At 42.7% G+C, this 17,971-nt stretch overlaps 1 protein-coding gene across 23 annotated transcripts in view; it reads right to left on the bottom strand.

Annotated features, from left to right (window-relative positions):
- The window catches only part of LOC102983587 (hexokinase HKDC1), a 74,875-nt gene that overhangs the window by 26,760 nt on the left and 30,144 nt on the right, over positions 1-17,971 (bottom strand). For 9 of the 23 annotated variants that reach the window (XM_055081067.1, XM_055081069.1, XM_055081068.1 and 6 more), the window contains exons 12-19: positions 13,839-13,934; positions 13,563-13,662; positions 11,997-12,180; positions 9,899-10,054; positions 9,162-9,395; positions 6,445-6,588; positions 5,835-5,928; positions 5,030-5,095 (exon numbers count right to left, since the gene is read on the bottom strand). In XM_055081067.1, coding sequence (XP_054937042.1) covers positions 5,090-5,095; positions 5,835-5,928; positions 6,445-6,588; positions 9,162-9,395; positions 9,899-10,054; positions 11,997-12,180; positions 13,563-13,662; positions 13,839-13,934 — 1,014 coding nt within the window. In that variant the 3' untranslated portion in view covers positions 5,030-5,089. Of the gene's footprint in view, positions 1-1,300; positions 1,421-4,565; positions 4,734-5,029; positions 5,096-5,385; positions 6,589-9,161; positions 9,396-9,898; positions 10,055-11,996; positions 12,181-13,562; positions 13,663-13,838; positions 13,935-17,971 lie in introns of those variants that run through there. The other 14 variants (XM_028481580.1, XM_028481563.1, XM_028481570.1 and 11 more) reach the window with 8 other exon arrangements.

The raw sequence follows: 17,971 nt of genomic DNA, 5'->3' as shown, positions 1-17,971 counted from the left end.
CTAAGATTAAAAGAAAGTACAAGACCTATATAGGAAATTACAAAGCTTTTTGGAAAACATCAGGGAAGACGTAATCAAAAAAGAGACATCCCATGTTAATGACTAGGAAGAATTAACAGTTTAAAGAGATCATTCTCCCCAAATTGATCTACAGATGCAATGCAACATCAATACAATGATGAGAACAGCTCCTTCTTAACATCAGTCCTAAGAGACTGACAACCTACTAATGTACTTTTAAGAAATCAACATTCTAAGCCAGACAATGACAAATACTATATGATTTCATTTATGAGTGGAGCTTAAAAAAACAAAATGTGTTCAACTACTTTGGAAAATAATTTGGCTTTTGCCTAAAAATTTAACCAAATGACCTAGCTTTTCCATTCTGAGGTATTTACCCAAGAGAAATGAAAGTATATATCCATATAAAGACTTGTATGTATACAATGTTCATAGCTGTTTTATTTTTTTATTTTTTGCGGTACGCAGGCCTCTCACTGTTGTGGCCTCTCCCGTTGCAGAGCACAGGCTCCAGATGCGCAGGCTCAGCGGCCATGGCTCACGGGCCCAGCCGCTCCGCGGCACGTGGGATCTTCCTGGACCGGGGCACGAACCCATGTCCCCTGCATCGGCAGGCGGACTCTCAACCACTGCGCCACCAGGGAAGCCCCAGCTGTTTTATTTTTAATAGCCAAAAACTATTGGCTATTGGAAACAACCCAAATACCCATGAAAAGGTGAATGGATAAACAAACTGTGGTATATTAATACAATGGAATACTCAGCAATAAAAGGAATGGACACTTCGTACTTGCAACAGCATGAGTGAGTCTCAAAATAAGTATGCTGAGTGAAAGAAGCTAGATCAAAAAAGTGTACCAATGTATGCTTCCATTTATATAAAATTCTAAAAAATGCAAAAGAAATTATATTAAAAACAAAGCAAATCAGTAGTTACCCAAGTATGATGGAGGAAGAGAGGGGCAGGAAGGAGGGATTACAAAGGGTCACAAGGAAATGTTTGGTGGTTAATGTTCATTATTTTGATTGTGGTAATGATGTCATCAAATTGTATCAAATTATACACTTTAAATATATGCAATTTACTATATGTCAAGGAAAAACACTTGTTGTAGCTTTACTCTAAGAGAACAGAATAATTTCTTTTAGAGAGAAAATCCTTCTATTTCTCTCAAAGGTGTTCATCCAAACACCTCAACAGGCCTTTTTGTTTGGGAAAGGTGTGGTCCCTTGGGCTGCCCTAGGAGTGGATTGAGACCATAGAAGAATCACTTACTCTGTAAAATAAAACTATAGGAAGTTTTCATTTTATGGAGGAGTCCAGAATTCACAGAAGAGGAGAAAGAAGTCTCCAGAGAAAGTGGGAAGAATCCATAAAACATGTAGCCAGCAGAGCCTATGGAGAAAGATGGCCAGTGAGAAGTTCTCTGGGGCAGGGATGGTCATAGAACTTTGATATCTAGTATTTCATATTTAAGTTTTTTCCTGGGAATTCCCTGGTGGTCCAGTGGTTAGGACTTGGTGCTCTCACTGCCAGGGCCCGGGTTCAATCCCCGATTGGGGAACTAAGATCCCCGTAAGCCACGTGGCATGGCCAAAAAAAAATTAAAAAGTAAAATAGTTTCCTATTGTGTGACGTAGTCCCCTCCACAATCCCCAAACCTTTAGCTAAGTCTGTTCCTGCCACTGGTCTTGAGTTAACGGTGTTTTGGGGAATCAAAAAGAGACAGTTCCACATAGCCGGCAAAACAGAGAGGAAGTAGCTGCAGGTATTGTGGGATCAATTGAGAAGGCAGGGGCTTCCCTGGTGGCGCAGTGGTTGAGAGTCTGCCTGCCGATGCAGGGGACGTGGGTTCGTGCCCTGGTCCGGGAGGATCCCACATGCCGCGGAGCGGCTGAGCCCGTGAGCCATGGCCGCTGAGCCTGCGCGTCCAGAGCCTGTGCTCCGCAACGGGAGAGACCACAACAGTGAGAGGCCCGCGTACCGAACAAAAAAAAAAAAAAAAAAAAAATTGAGATGGGGGGAAGCAAACTGGAGACAGGAATTAGAAGAGTAACGGGAAGATATAAGCATTCCCTCCAGGAATTGCTGAAATACTAAGGTGGGAGAGAGACCTCTCTATAGTATGTGGGATGGAGAAATAAGCCATCTTATTTAAGTATTAAAGGAAAAGGTGACTGACTCCAGGAATTGGTGAACTTGGGAACATCCAGTTAAACTTTGAACATACTTTGTGAAAGGCCACTTTAGACCATGCTAGCTACCACAGAGGTGACTTGTTAGGAACTGGGTCACAAATAGACCATGATGTGAATGGTAGATGCTGGAATTGTCCTTTGTGCTGTTAGTCCATCCCTGTTCTTTAGGTCAATCCCTCAAGCCATTCTGATTCCAAGTTGTCAGTAACCTACCTTTCTCCCTATCTCTTTCCTTCTCATTAGGAAAAACAAAAACAAACAAACAAAAAACCTGGAAGATTTTTTTAGTATTTTCACTTTCTCCCCAGCTTCATTCCTTCCCTGGCTGGACCAGAAAAGAATCCAACTCTTCTACTCTAATCGCCTCTCCTATTTCACCCCAGATACAAGCTACCAGGTTCCCCTGTTATTACCCAACCTCTCCCAAGTCCTCTCCTTTCTCTAATAAAATATGGTTCACCAGGAATTTCAACTGTGAAATGACAAGAGAGGGAATATCAAGATGTCAGAGGTGGAAGGAAGGGGTTGTGAGAAATGCATTTCCCCCAGTTGCCAGTCATTAGCCAGCCATACGTTCGGACAATAGGCTTGGAGGGATCTTAATGTTGATCATACCCATGATAAGACGGGCCCCCAACAACGGTTACGGACCTTAACACACCACCTCACACGTGTACAAACAGCTCATAGCTTATCCACATGTCCACAGTTTAGCTTGTGTTGTTCACATAACCATGTTAGGCTGTTATAAAGTCTCCTTTTGCACATGAGGAAATTGAAGCTCAGGAAGGTTAAATAGCACACCTAGTTCTTCTGAATCCAAGCATACTGCCTCTCTGCCATCTAAGATGCTATCCCTAAATGTGCCAGTTCTATTAGGACATTTTGATCAGAGATGATTAACCTGGGCCCCATGGTTGGTGGGGGAGGGGGGACTCTCAAAGCAAGGAGTTCATAAACTTCTCTGGGAAAGAGTTTCAACTTTATTTCAGTCACCTTTAATTGAAATTTAGCCTCTCCATTCATTATGAATGTGGGCAGCAAACCACAGTAGTTTTAGCAGCACCGGTAACTTTGTCTCCAGTGGGAACCATGGAAGTTTTCATATATGTGCTGTTGTTACAAATGTCTCAAAATACTGTTTACACTCATCAGGAAAATTATGATTGTTATTAGGTTCCTGCTGGAACTTGTCATAGAATGCATTAACAAATAAGCACATCGATTACCATACTACCACTTTAATATTCTAATAACTGTAATTCACTACCACTGACTTCCTTTGTAATCCTAGGTATTAATGCATTTAAAAACATTCTGAGAAAGGATCCATAGGTTTCACATGATTGCCAAAGGGGTTTATGGTGCACATGCACACACGTGTGTGTGCACACATACATGCGCACACACACAAAAAGATTGAGAGTTCCCGATCTAAAGGATGCAGGACATGGTCACGAATTGTGTGTTCATCTTGTTCCTGTTTACCATATTGTATTGCATATATTTATATGTCTTTCATTCCCTGTTAGCCTGTGAGTTCTCACAAAGCAGGAATGGTACCTTACATTTCATTGGGTCCTCAGTGCCTAGAACAGGGCTTAGCATTTGTTGAACTAACATTTATAGAGTGTCTACTGTGTATAAGGCTCAAGTGCCACTGGGTGAGACAGAAGAATGGAGTGATTCAGAGGAGAGCAATAATTCATTCACGTGCTTGTTTTAGCATTTATTCATTCATTCATTTAGATAACTGTCCAACGGCTACTCAATGCCAGCCACTGTGGTAGGCTCTGGGGACAACAGGAAAAATGAGAGCCAAGTCCTTATTCTCATGGAGTGCCCATTCCAGCTAATGGAAAGAGGAGGAAACAAGATTTCTGAAGACAGACAAGTGGGAATGAGGTCATTTGTTCTGGAGAGTCAGAATCATGGGGAAAATCTAGTTCTTAAATCTATATTCATCAGCTCTTTCTGGCCAAAAGGTTACTGGCAGAGAGTCACCACAGGGGTAGAAAATGTAGATGATCACGAAGCCCTTCCTAAGAGGATGTCTGTGGGATTTGCATGAGGACAGTTTACCTGGTTGCATGGTTGCTGGTCTTGCCTAGTAAACTCTGAGGAGAAGTTAGCCCTCCATTGCCCCAGGTGTTTCAGGGGCTGGCCTGTCCAAACACAGCAAAATGGATGTCTGCTCTCTCTGCAGTTCTGTTCTGGTTCAAGGATTCTATGATGCTATCAATTAGTCAGAATGTACAAGATTGCCTAGATACCTTGGGGCTTCTCTTTCTTGTAAGAGACCAAAACTGAAAAACAAGTAGGCCAGGTGACCTTGAACCTACCAAACATGTGCTGAAAGACCAGGTTGTAGGAGAATGTGGTGGTGCAACTCCATGAATCTCTGGGCCAGATCATCCATCCAGGTAGGATGGCAAAGGGAGAGACCCCCCAGCAGAACCAGGAGAGAGAGGGACTTGGAGCTGGGGGTGTCTTACCGAGGAATAGGAGAACTGGGGAAAGATAACAAGGACAACAAGGTTTGGGGTTGACTAAGACAAAATCTGTTAAGGTGAAACATTTCCCCAAGGAAGCATAATCTTAAAATACAAAAAGATAATTTTAACAAATCCACACAACATCTCTGCAGAGAGGTATAACACTAAAATACAAAAAAGTTCATTTTGGTAAATCTAGAACCTATCCACAACAGTATCTCCATATCTGTTTCATAAATGTATGAAAAAATATTTCCTAGGGAACCTCAGCCCCCTCATCCGTCCCCAGCCTCAGTTGGCCTCTCTCTTACCCTCCTCCAGCCTCCTCCATTCTGTCTGTCTGAACATCCTGCTTCAGCAAATGGTGACAATTAGCACTAGAAATAAGTACATAAATCAGAATAAATCAATCTGGATGATCTGGAATATTATTCTTTTCAGTTTGTTTACCATGATAATGGTCTCCACTTTTTCCAAGAAAAATTTCTTGGAACACTTTATTTCAATCATGCCTCCATCCAGTAAGTATTTAATAAGAATGGCACAGCACTGAGTTCACTGGGGCAAAACAAAAATGTATCTAACAAAGAGCTTACAATCTACTAGGCCAAATAAGAAATGCATACAGATAACTCTGTGACAAGGTAGAAAGTTATGGGTGGTTCAGATAAAGGGCAGGGAGGTGTGGGGTAGGTGATGAAATGAAGAGAAAGAGAGAGAGGATGTCCACTGGGAAAATGGTCAGGAACAGGCCAATTCCTCTTAGTTCTGGAGGGTAGAATGGAGACGGATGGGGCATGTGGGAGGGGCCGAGTTCCAGACAGGCAGAGGTTAGTTTGGAGGGTGAAAGGACTTCTGGTCAACTCCACCAACAGAGCATGAAGTTACCAAGCAAGCCTCCCAGATGAAATATTAAAACCTCATGCAAAGATTCTTGGGGAATCAAATATTTTTATTCATTTACTGGATTTCATATACCTAACAGTCCTTAAAACAACTATCATCAGCAGTGACAAAAACCACATGTAAAATGATAACAGGTGCCCCAAACAGCACCCTCCCCATCACACACGTTTACTGAGAAACAAAATCCTACAGGGTGCTGATATAACTCACTTTAAGCATGAAAAGTTTCCTACAGGGCTCCCTGGCAATCAATGCTTCTTCATCCTGGGGCTGAATACTCCGAAGTTTTTGTTCTCTCTTCACGCTTGAAGTCAACATGACAAGTTAATGACAAGTTAGATTAGCTCTCCAGTTGATTAAGCCCCTATCCCTCTCAAATGTGCATCCACAAGTAGATGGCTCAATCTACTACAAGCAATGGCTGAAGCATCCCAGTGGGGAATTCAGCCAGCCAGGCCACATGGGCAGATCGTGTATTTGTTTCCGAGCCCAGCAGCCACAGGACCCAAAGCCATAGAGAACTAACAGCTCAGGTCTCAACTGAAAGACTTGCTGAAAGGGGATCTCTTGGGCCCAATGCTTTGATTTTATACGTTGGCCCATCTCTGGTCCAAACATGCCAAATAGAGATGTCATTTAATGCCCTCGAAAACCAGTAACAAAATGCTAAGAGTACCCAAGAACCTGGGGTTCTCTTTTGGCTATCCAGAAGGTGAAGTCAGCCAGAAGCTTGCCTGCTGGTCTCTGACCAGCTCATCTGCCAGAGGAAAGGCTGGTCAGTATCCAAGGCACATGTGGCCCAACCCCAAGGGGTTCCTACTTCTCCCTCCGCGCCTGCTGTAACCTCTTGGCCACAGCAGTGATCAGAGCTGCTCCCTTTCCACTCCCATCTTCTGACAACATGAAAGTCACATCACATCGAGGAGCTAGTTCTTTCACAGTTTCCTGCAATATCCGAGAAAAGCTATAAAAAAGAAAAAGAGAAACATCATCGGCACTTAGTTGTAGCATGTATCAGTACTTTCTTCCTTTTTATGAGTAATATTCCATTGCATAGATGGAAAATAGGTTGCTTATCCACTCATCAGTTGATGGTGAGAATGTAAATTGGTGCAGCCATTATGGAAAACAGTGTGGAGGTTTCTCAAAAAATTAAAAATAGAACTACCGTATGATCCACTAATTCCACTCCTGGGTATTCATCCAAAGAAAACAAAAACACTAATTAGAAAAGATATATGCATTCCTATGTTCACGGCAGCATTATTTACAATAGCCAAGATATGGAAGCAGCCCAAGTGCCCATCAATACATGAATGGATAAAGAAGATATGGTATATATATACACAATGGAATATTACTCAGCCATAAAAAGAATGAAATCTTGCCATTTGCAAAAAGATGGATAGACCTAGAGGGTATTATGCTAAGTGAAATAAGTCAGACAGAGAAAGGCAAATGCTACATGATTTCATTTATATGTGAAATCTAAAAAACAAAACAAATGAACAAACAAAACAGAAACAGAGTTACAGATACAGAGAACAAACTACTGGTGATCATCACAAGGGAGGGGACTAGAGGGTTGGGCAAAATAGATGAAGGGTATTAAGAGGCACAAACTTCCAGTTATAAAATAAGTAAGTCGGGGGATATAATATACTGCATAGAGAACATAGTCAATAATATTGCTATAACTTTATACAGTGACAGATGGTTACTAGACACTGTGGTGAACAATTTGTAATGTATATGTCAAATAACTACGTTGTATACCTAAAACTAATATAATATTGCACATCAACTATACTTCAATTAGAAAAAAAAGATTTGGGAAGTTGCTCTCTTTACAATGTTAAGTTTTACAATCTACTAGCATGGGATATTTTTCCATTTATTTAGGTTTTCTTTATTTCAACAATGTTTTGTAGTTTTCAATGTACAAGACTTACACTTCTTTTATTAAATTTATTACTAAGTATTTTATTCTTTTTGATGCTATTTTCTTAATTTCATTTTCAGATTATTCAGATTATTCATATTCAGATTATTCATTGTTAATGCATAGAAATGCAAATGATTTTTGTATAATATATATATATATACTGTATATATATATATTATATATATATATACAGTATATATATAATATATAAATGATTTTGTATACAAATGATTTTGTATAATATTGCATCCTGAAACCTTGCTGAATTTGTTTCTTAGTTCCTTCCAATAGTTTTTTGTGGATTCCTTAGGATTTTTATATACAAAATCATGTCATCTGCAAAGATAGTTTTAGTTTTGCCTTTCCAATATAGATGTCTTTTATTTCTTTTTCCTGCCTAACTGCCTTGTGTAGACTCACCCTTGATTTTCTGCTTGAGGTCACACATTTTTGGTCTAGTTCCTATAAGCCTCTCCCTTGAATCAAAACTTGACTGAGAGACAAAACCACACAACCATCTGGAGGCAGTGCTAGAAGCAGTACAATGTTGAACAGCAGTGGCAAGAGTGGACATCCTTGTCTTGATCCTAATTTTAAGAGAAAAGCATCCAGTGTCTCGCCAGTAAGTATGATGTCAGCTGTGGGTTTTTCATAGATGCTTTTATCAGATTAAAGGAGCTCCCTTATTCCTAGTCTGTTGAGTGCTCTTATCATGAAAGGTGCTAGATTTTATCAACTGCTTTGTCTGCACCTATTGAAATGATCATGTGGTTTCTGTCCCTTGGTCAGGTCTTGGTTCAAAGGAAGAGGCTTGTAGGAACCACACCAAAAACATGTGACCCCCAAGGGGAAAACCAAGAAGAGATATTAGTCAGTTATTCTGGATAATTAGCATCATAGGAAGGGCTAAGGATCAAGAATTACAGTAATAATATGTTTATGTATACATTTCAGCATGATTGGAAATTTTTATAAGCTTGCTAATACCTTTCTTCATCGCCAAAACAAAATATAAAACATAAAATAAAAGCTTTCATTGCCATCTTTTTGATGTGCCACATAGTCTACAGACACTATTTGACTTAATTCTCCTGACAACCTATGGGGTAGGTATGATTTTTGTCACCATTTTAGAGATAAAGAATTAGGGTCAAAGGGGGTAAGAAACTGGCCCTGGGCCCCCCAGCTTCTAAGTGGTAGAGCCAGGATTCAAACTCACTCTTAATCCTTCTGCCTCCTGACTCTGAGCTCACACTTGTCACATGCTCTATACTGTGCAAAATAGTCAGCTCTCATTGCTCCCTGTGAGGTCAGGGGAGACTGTGTTAATAATAATCACTTGTATTTACTTAGCACTGTGTAAAGCACTTTTCATGTAGGAACTCACTTAACCCTGATGCAGGCCTAGGAGGTAGAGATTATTACTACCTGCCTGTTACAGATGAGGAGCCTGGGGTTCGGAGAGGGTGGTGAACACCCCACATCATAGCACTAGGAAGCAGAGCCCCCAGGGCCTGCACTTTGCCTGTCAGATTCACCAGGGTCCACACTCAGCCTCAGCACCCCCACCCCTGCCTCTCTGGAGCACTCACTGCGGGTGCAGCTTGTACAGGGTGCCATCCACACCCACGGTGATCTTCAGGTGCTCAAACCCCTGGTCTTCCCTCCTTTTCTCCACGATGGCGGCCAGGCCGGCACCATAGAGCTCGGCCGCCCGCCGGGACACAGCTCCGCACACCTCCTTCACCACGATGCTGTCCTCACACGTGCTGTCCAGGCCAAGCTGCTGCAGGATCCTCCTGACCTGGAGGAGGGCCAGCCGATCACTGCAGGCAAGCAGAGCAGGATGTCAGGACCTATTCCTGGGGTCTTAGAACCTGCTCCACAGAGCTCACGGGCCCCCATCCCTAGATGCTCAAGCGGGAGGGAGAAGAAAATGATCCAAACAATGGTAAGATTGGAGCAGGATGCCTTAGAAGCTGAGATTCAAGAAGGTCTGCCATCCCCAAGAAGTCCCATCATCTTTAAAGAATAAAGTGTGAGCACATCATCTTTTCAGGATCAAAAGAGGATCATTTTTTAGCCTAAGCTAACTCCTGTGTAACCATTTAGGAACCTCGGGGCCCAGACAGGCTGCTGGACCCTCAGCTGGGTGCTGTGGTCCTGATACAGCTGGAGAGAGGGAGCAACCCCAGGAGGCAACCCTATGCCCAGCCAGGCCCTTACTCTTTTTATTTTTAAATTTCAAATCTGCCGGAACCTGGTGTGACCGTGGCACATCCAACATAGGGCCTGTCACATCAAGCAGGTGAAACTGATCACGAGTCACCTTTCAATTTGAGACAAGAACTTGGTTTCAAAGATGCCCCTGGTCCGGAGACGCTCTGAAATCTGCCCTCGGAAGAGGAGACCCTGCTTGGTCAAGTCAATCAGGATCTGCCGCACGATCTCCCCCAGGTACATCCCACTGGTCATTTTCTCGTATCTGTTTAGAGAAGAGGGATAAGGTTGGCGAGAGCAGGAAAATCAGTGCTGGTGAGTGGTTCCCGAAAGAATCACAAGTCAGAGTGTGGAAGGCATGCCATTGGCATCCACCAGCTGCCTGGGCTGCAGTGGGTCAGAGTGGGCAGCAGGCCCAGAGAAGTGCATATAGGAGACAGTATGATGTGGGGAGACCAGGCTTTGGAGCCATACTGAGCAAGAACTAGGTCCCAGCTCGGCCACACATTAGCTGCATGACCTGAGCAAGCACTTTAAACCATCATCTATAATACAGGGAGCAAAACTCTGACCCCACAAGACTGTTGGGAGGCAACCGTCTGGTGCACAGTAGACACTAAGCTAAAGTGAGTCCCTTTCCTGGCCCCAAAGCTAGTTCTCCTTGGCTTTGTATTTGAAGAAATCTGTTCCACTAGAGCTTCTGCTCCATGAGATAACACATTTAAACTGTATGCACACACCAAGGGTGGTCCAAAATGTTAGCTCCCTTCCCCCTTTCTAGCAGGCTGTGAGCTCCACGGTGGAAGGCGCAAGAGAAAAAGGAGCTTTGCAACCGACAGGCACTGATCAGGCACGCTGCCCAGGTATCTGTGACAGAATTAATAACAATGATGCAGAGCTGGACTGCCACTGCCTGCAGGGTCAAATGGAAATCTGAGTATGCCTGAGACTTACATGCTGGACTTGTGTTCTCTTAACTGCTCAGGACCTCATCAGTCTAAAGAACTGACACTTAGACAAAAAATGGTGATAGCAGGTGAATTCAAGTATGTTGCCCCCTTAAACTCTCACTCCAAAAACGTGAGCTTCCAGTGGATTCAGACATAAAACTTGGATGCCCCAACTTGGGATTTAGAGATAAGGCCCTTTGTTAAGGTCCCTTGTGTTTTGGTCCCTGGTTCAGCTGGGCTTACCACAATTCACCTGCCTCCCACCTACAAAGACTAGTGCCAAAGGAAGATGAGGGACCACCAGGGCTGGTCTTGGTCTTGTCAAGCCTCTTCCTATTGAGTTTTCTCAGTTCAACAGTCAGCGAGGCACCTGTGGCCCAGGCATCCCATTATGTTTCCTATCTGCTCAACTTTTCCACTTGGATATCGTCCATCAGGATAAATGTACATTTTCATCTTATTTTATATAGTAAGACACTGGGTTTAGTTGTGACAAAGACCATACGGCCTGACAGTAAAACATTTACTATCTGGTCCTTTACAGAAAAAGTTTGCCAAGCCCTGTCATAATGGATGGGCTCAGGCTAATGATCAATCCACCATATGCTAGCTCTATCCCTGTCTACCCCTTTCTCTCCTATTCAAGAAGGTATGTGAGAATGCAAGTGAAAATGTACTGTTTTGTGTTTTTTTTAAACCATCATTATTGTCAGTATTTTTAGTATGGTTATCAATTGGAATACACCTCACAAAGTGATTGTGACCCATCCTGGAACACAACATCATGGCTAAGAACCAGGACTCCCATCCATCACGTGCAGCCACTTCCCCACCCCCAGAACAACAGAGATCACCAAACTGGCAGCCTGCTCTTGAAAGACTAAGGATGTTGACCTCTAAACTGGACCTACTAGAAGCCCATCTTGAGAGGGCCCAGTAAGTCACCATGTCCCAGCTCTGTGACACCAGTCTACAGTGAATGGACTTTTTTGACAACCTCTGCCTCACTTCCAAAGCCACCACTAGACCTTATGGTACATTGTGGTAATTAGAAAAAGGCTCACCTTCTTTCTCTTTGTTGGAAGCTTGTCATAACTTTATGCTTTTGTTCAAATAAGACATTTCACTAACATCTGATGGAGAGTTGTCATAAATATACAAACTATGGTGTCTGTAACATGAAAATGGCGCCCCCTTAGATCTGCTGAAGTCGTACACTGCACAACCTGCATAAATGCACACATCTGCCCTCCTCACCTCTGTTTGCCAGGATTCAAGGACCCCTCGTCCACCTCCTTGTCGTACTGGGTCCGGATGTCATCTAGGCAGCCATTATCTCCAAATCCTCCCCACTCTGTGTTTATGCACATCTTCCCTTCATCCCCTTCCACCAGTTCAATGTTCCTCATCTCCTCCATATAGCACATGTTGCTGCCTGTTCCTAAAAGGTTAAGGTGGGACTTTAGTCTTCAAAAGACACCACTACGTCTTAAAGAGCCAGCAGGGTACAGTAGATAGGAATTTAGGTTTGGAGTCAGAGACAACTGGGTGTGGACTTTAGCTTTATACTCATAGCTGGGTGACCCTAGACAAGCATCTCATCTTTCAGAGAGCCAACTACTTCATCTGTAAAAAGGAAATAATACCTGCTTTATAGATTTGTTATAAAGGAAAAAAAAATGAGACGATGTTCGTAAGTTTCCTCCACATAGAATTGGTACCTGTGCTATCATTATCCTTCTCCTCATGATTATTGATAAGCCACAGGCACACAAAGTAAGCTCCAAGTAGTCACAGAATTAGCAGTCAGAGCTGGAAGGGACCATGAGGAGTCATCTAGTCTTGGATAAGCAGACACTTGGCATCTGAAAGCCACCCTCTTCTCCTCTGTCCATGACCTGGTCTCAGAACTATTCTCAACACAACAGTCCAGGCAACTATTATCATCAATCAAACAAATCTTACCTCTTTGTCCTCCTAGATCTAGCCCAGCCCTTTCCACAGATGAGAAAACTCAAGTCCAGACAGAATAAGCAACCTGCCCAAGGTCACAAAGTAGGTAAGTGTTGGAGTGAGCTGAAACCTCTTAGTTGTTACTGAAGACATCTCAATATATCCCCATCTCCTGTTCTATGTACTGCTTAAACTCAGGAAGCCCAGACAACCAGCTGGAACAACTTTCCCAGATTCTGTGATTACTTAACCTGTGCCTGTCACTGAGAATGCCCATCACCCCTGTCTCCACCTGTTCAAATAGCACCTGTCCCCTCACCTCTTAGAGTATCCCCCTGGAATCCACCCTTGCCCTTAATCACTGCCAGACTTTTCCAAAAGACCCTTAAAAGGCCTATATCATACTTCAGACCACTCCTTCTTCTCTCCTAGGTTTCTTTCCAACTCTTCCCCATCCTGTGCAGCCTGACAGCCAGAAGAGGTCAGAGAACAGAGGAGGTGCAGGTTGGAGCCAACATGAAAATCTAGCTCCCTCAGCCCCGTGCCAACCTGATCCAACCGTGGTCTCCTTCGTCCCAGAATAATCTGCCCCAAGGTGCTAATTTGGAAGTCCCCTCTTTCTATGTTATTCCCTTTCCTCAACAGAAAGGAAAACCTTGGCTTAGGACCCTTAGGGAAAAAGCTGTTAAGTAAAGACTTGGGAATTAGGAGACCTGGAATCCCAACCTTAACTTTGCCTCTACTTTGGACAAAGCTGGCTTCAGAACCTCTACATAATGGAACAATGGCCCCCTGCCCTTCACTGTGTTAAAAGGGAACCTCTAAAAGATCAGATGGGAGTAGGCCAATAGGACATGCCTGATCACTTACCTGCAATCAGTCCAACCTCACAATTACGGTCTTCATAGCCACAGGTCATCATGGTCCCCACTGTGTCATTCACAACTGCGACTATGTCCAGGTCAAACTCCTGCAAAGGAAGCAGCTCTACTATAAGTAGGATGTGCAAGCCAAACAGGCTCAGGAGGGGCACATCAGCCTGAGGTGGGCAGGGGCCAGAGTCACAGGGCTGGGTATAGGATGGCGGAGCAGAGGGGCCTCGGGGAAGGGGCAAGTTCAGGCATGAGCCTCAACACCATAACGCACATTTCTCCTCTTGATGGCTTCCCTGAGCATGTCCACCACATCTTCCCCTTCACAGTCAGTAGCCTTGAAGCCTTTGGTCCACTCAATGAGTGTTCCCTGTAAGAAAGGAGGGTAAATTCATTTGAGCAATAGTTTGCTGGGACCACTGCACAATCTCAGCATCAAATAGATGCAAGGCACTATAGCTGACTGGTAGTCAAATGCTTTTGACTGTGCTTCCATCTGTAGCCCTAACACTGGGCCCAGAGGTGCCACAGAGCGTGATGCTCAGACAAAGTCTACTGCTGAGGAATAATTGCAGCAATTCATATTTATCAAGGGTCAACTCATGTTCCCTGGCCATGACTGCACAGAACAAAGGGCAGTTCTAATTTACCCAATCAATCACATCTTTGTGATTAAAGATAAAGCTGCAAAATGTTCATCAAAGCATTGTTTCACAGGAAAAACTAGAGGCATCCTGTCATTCCAACAATATGGATCTATCATCTTGTACATCAATATAGGAAATGTTCTACACCCATAAAAACATAATGCTTTAAGAGACGTTAGATGTTAGAGAAAGATGCTCACCATACACTGTTAAGTGAACTCACATTAAACAAATATAGATGGTGAATTATTCTATTATTATTTTAAAACTCACACACACTCAAATCTGGAAAAAGGCCTGGAACAATGCATACACCAGGGGGTTGACAGTGGTTCCCTCTGGGTACAAGATTACTGGTACCTTTTAGTCTCTCCTTTTTGTTTGCCTATATTTTCTAATTTTCCTAAAATTAGCATGTATAATTTTTATAATACCGAGAAAAAGTATTTCTAATTTTTTTTGAATTTTATTTTTTTAATACAGCAGGTTCTTATTAGTTACCTATTTTATACATATTAGTGTATATATGTCAATCCCAATGTCCCAGTTCATCCCCCTCCACCACTTCCCCCGCTTGGTGTCCATACGTTTGTTCTCTACATCTGTGTCTCTGCTTCTGCCTTGCAAACCAGTTCATTCTAGATTCCACATATATGCGTTAATGTATGATATTTGTTTTTCTCTTTCTACTTACTTCACTCTGTATGACAGTCTCCAGGTCTATCCACATCTCTGCAAATGACCCAATTTCATTCTTTTTTATGGCTGAGTAATATTCCATTGTATATATGTACCACACCTAAGTCTCTCTTTTGGGAACTAGTGGTTACCAGAAGGGCGAGGGGTGAGAAGAGGGGCAAAATAGGTGAAAGGGATTAAGAGGTATAAACTACTAGGTATAAAATAAATCAGTTACAAGGATGTAATGTACAGCACAGAGAATATAGTCAATATTTTATAATAACCTTGTATGGAGTATAAGCTATAAAAATATTAACTTACTACGTTGTATACCTGAAACTAATATAATATTGTAAATCAACTATACTTCAATTTTTAAGCCTCTCTTTTTTCTCCCCAGCCATCAGTGGCTTTGCTCCCATCTGTCCATTGGTCTCCCCTCCTTCTTAGCTGTGTCTTCATGAACCTGTCAGAACTGCTGGGAGAGAGGCCTGAAGGCCCAGTGTCCTGGGTCAGGAGGTACACCTGTGCCCTGGATCATTCAGGACCATGGACAGCTGCACACAGCTCCCCCTTCCCATGTGTATTAATTTTTTTTTCAATATCTTTATTGGAGTATAATTGCTCTACAAAGGTGCATTAGCTTCTGCTGTATAACAAACTGAATCAGCTATATGTATACATATATCCCCATATCTCCTCTCTCTTGCGTCTCCCTCCCACCCTCCCTATCCCACCCGTCTAGGCGGTCACAAAGCACCGAGCTGATCTCCCTGTGCAATGCAGCTTCTTCCCACCAGCCATCCATTCTACATCTAGTAGTGTATATATGTCTATGCCACTTTCTCACCTCATCCCAGCCCACCCCTCCCCCTCCCTGTGTCCTCAAGTCCACTCTCCACATCTGCGTCTTTATTACTGTCCTGCCCCTAGGTTCTTCAGAAACTTTTTCTTTTTTTTTTTTAAGACTCCATATATATGTGTTAGCATACGGTATTTGTTTTTCTCTGTCCAACTTACTTCACTCTGTATGACAGACTCTAGGTCCATCCACCTCACTACAAATAACTCAATTTTGTTTCTTTTTATGGCTGAGTAATATTCCATTGTATATATGTGCCACATCTTTTTTATCCATTCATCTGTCGATGGATACTTAGGTTGCTTCCATGTGCTGGCTACTGTAAATAGTGCTGCAATGAACACTGTGGTACATGACTCTTTGTGAATTATGGTTTTCTCGGGGTATATGCCCAGTAGTGGGATTGCTGGGTCACATTGTAGTTCTATTTCTAGTTGTTGTCTTTTTTCTTAATTTTTATTCGGGCATAATTGCTTTACAATGGTGTGTTAGTTTCTGCTTTATAACAAAGTGGATCAACTATACATATACATATATCCCCATATTTCCTCCCTCTTGAGTCTCCCTCCCTCCCACCCTCCCTATCCCACCCCTCTAGGTGGTCACAAAGCACCCAGCTGATCTCCCTGTGCTATGCAGCTGCTTCCCACTAGCTATCTATTTTACATTTGGTAGTGCATATATGTCCATGCCACTCTCTCACTTCGTCCCAGCTTACCCTTCCCCCTCTCCGTGTCCTCAAGTCCATACTCTACATCTGCGTCTTTATTCCTGCCCTGCCCCTAGGTTCTTCAGAACCATTTTTTTTTAAGATTTCATATATATGCGCTAGCATACAGTATTTGTTTTTCTCTGTCTGACTTACTTCACTCTGTATGACAGTCTCTAGGTCCATCCACCTCACTACAAATAATTCAATTTCGTTTCTTTTTGACTCTTTTTGAATTATGGTTTTCTCAGGGTATATGCACAGTACTGGGATTGCTGGGTCATAGGGAAGTTCTGTTTTCACTTTTTTAAGGAACCTCCATACTGTTCTCCATAGTGGCTGTATCAATTTACATTCCCACCAATAGTGCAAGAGGGTTCCCTTTTCTCCACACCCTCTCCAGCATTTACTGTTTGTAGATTTATTTTTTTAATTAATATTATTTTTTTGTGGTGCGCGGGCCTCTCACTGTGGTGGCCTCTCCCGTTGCAGAGCACAGGCTCCGGACGTGCAGGCTCAGCGGCCATGGCTCACGGGCCCAGCTGCTCCGCGGCATGTGGGATCTTCCCGGACCGGGGCACGAACCCATGTCCCCTGCATCGGCAAGCGGACTCTCAACCACTGCGCCACCAGGGAAGCCCAATTGTTTGTAGATTTTTTGATGATGGCCATTCTGACTGGTGTGAAGTGATACCTCATTGTAGTTTTGATTTGCATTTCTCTAATGATTAGTGATGTTGAGCATCCTTTCATGTGTTTTTTGGCAATCTGTGTATATCTTCTTTGGAGAAATGTCTATTTAGGTCTTCTGCCTGTTTTTGGATTGGGTTGTTTTTTTTAATATTGAGCTGCATGAGCTGCTTATAAATTTTGGAGATTAATCCTTTGTCAGTTGCTTCATTTGCAAATATTTTCTCTCATTCTGAGGGTTGTCTTTTCGTCTTGTTTATGGTTTCCTTTGCTGTCTAAAAGCTTTTAAGTTTCATTAGGTCCCATTTGTTTATTTTTGTTTTCATTTCCCTTCCTCTAGGAGGTGGGTCAAAAAGGATCTTACTGTGATTTATGTCATAGAGTGTTCTGCCTATGATTTCCTCTAAGAGTCTGACAGCATCTGGCCTTACATTTAGGTCTTTAATCCATTCTGAGTTTATTTTTGTGTATGGTGTTAGGAAGTGTTCTAATTTCATTCTTTTACATGTAGCTGTCCAGTTTTCCCAGCACCACTTATTGAAGAGGCTGTCTTTTCTCCACTGTATATTCTTGCCTCCTTTGTATCATATTGTCTTGATTACTGTACCTTTGTAGTATAGTCTGAAGTCAGGGAGCCTGATTCCTCCAGCTTCGTTCTTCTTTCTCAAGACTGCTTTGGCTATTGGGGTCTTTTGTGTCTCCACAGAAACTGGGAAATTTTTTGTTCTAGTTCTGTGAAAAATGCCATTGGTAGTTTGATAGGGAATGCACTGAATCTGCAGATTTTTTGGGTAGTATAGTCATTTTCACAATGTTGA

The sequence above is a fragment of the Physeter macrocephalus genome, chromosome 20, assembly GCF_002837175.3.
Source record: "Physeter macrocephalus isolate SW-GA chromosome 20, ASM283717v5, whole genome shotgun sequence".
NCBI lineage: Eukaryota > Metazoa > Chordata > Mammalia > Artiodactyla > Physeteridae > Physeter > Physeter macrocephalus.
The sequence above is the reverse complement of the archived record's forward strand: the minus strand, read 5'-3'. Positions and strand labels throughout refer to the sequence as shown.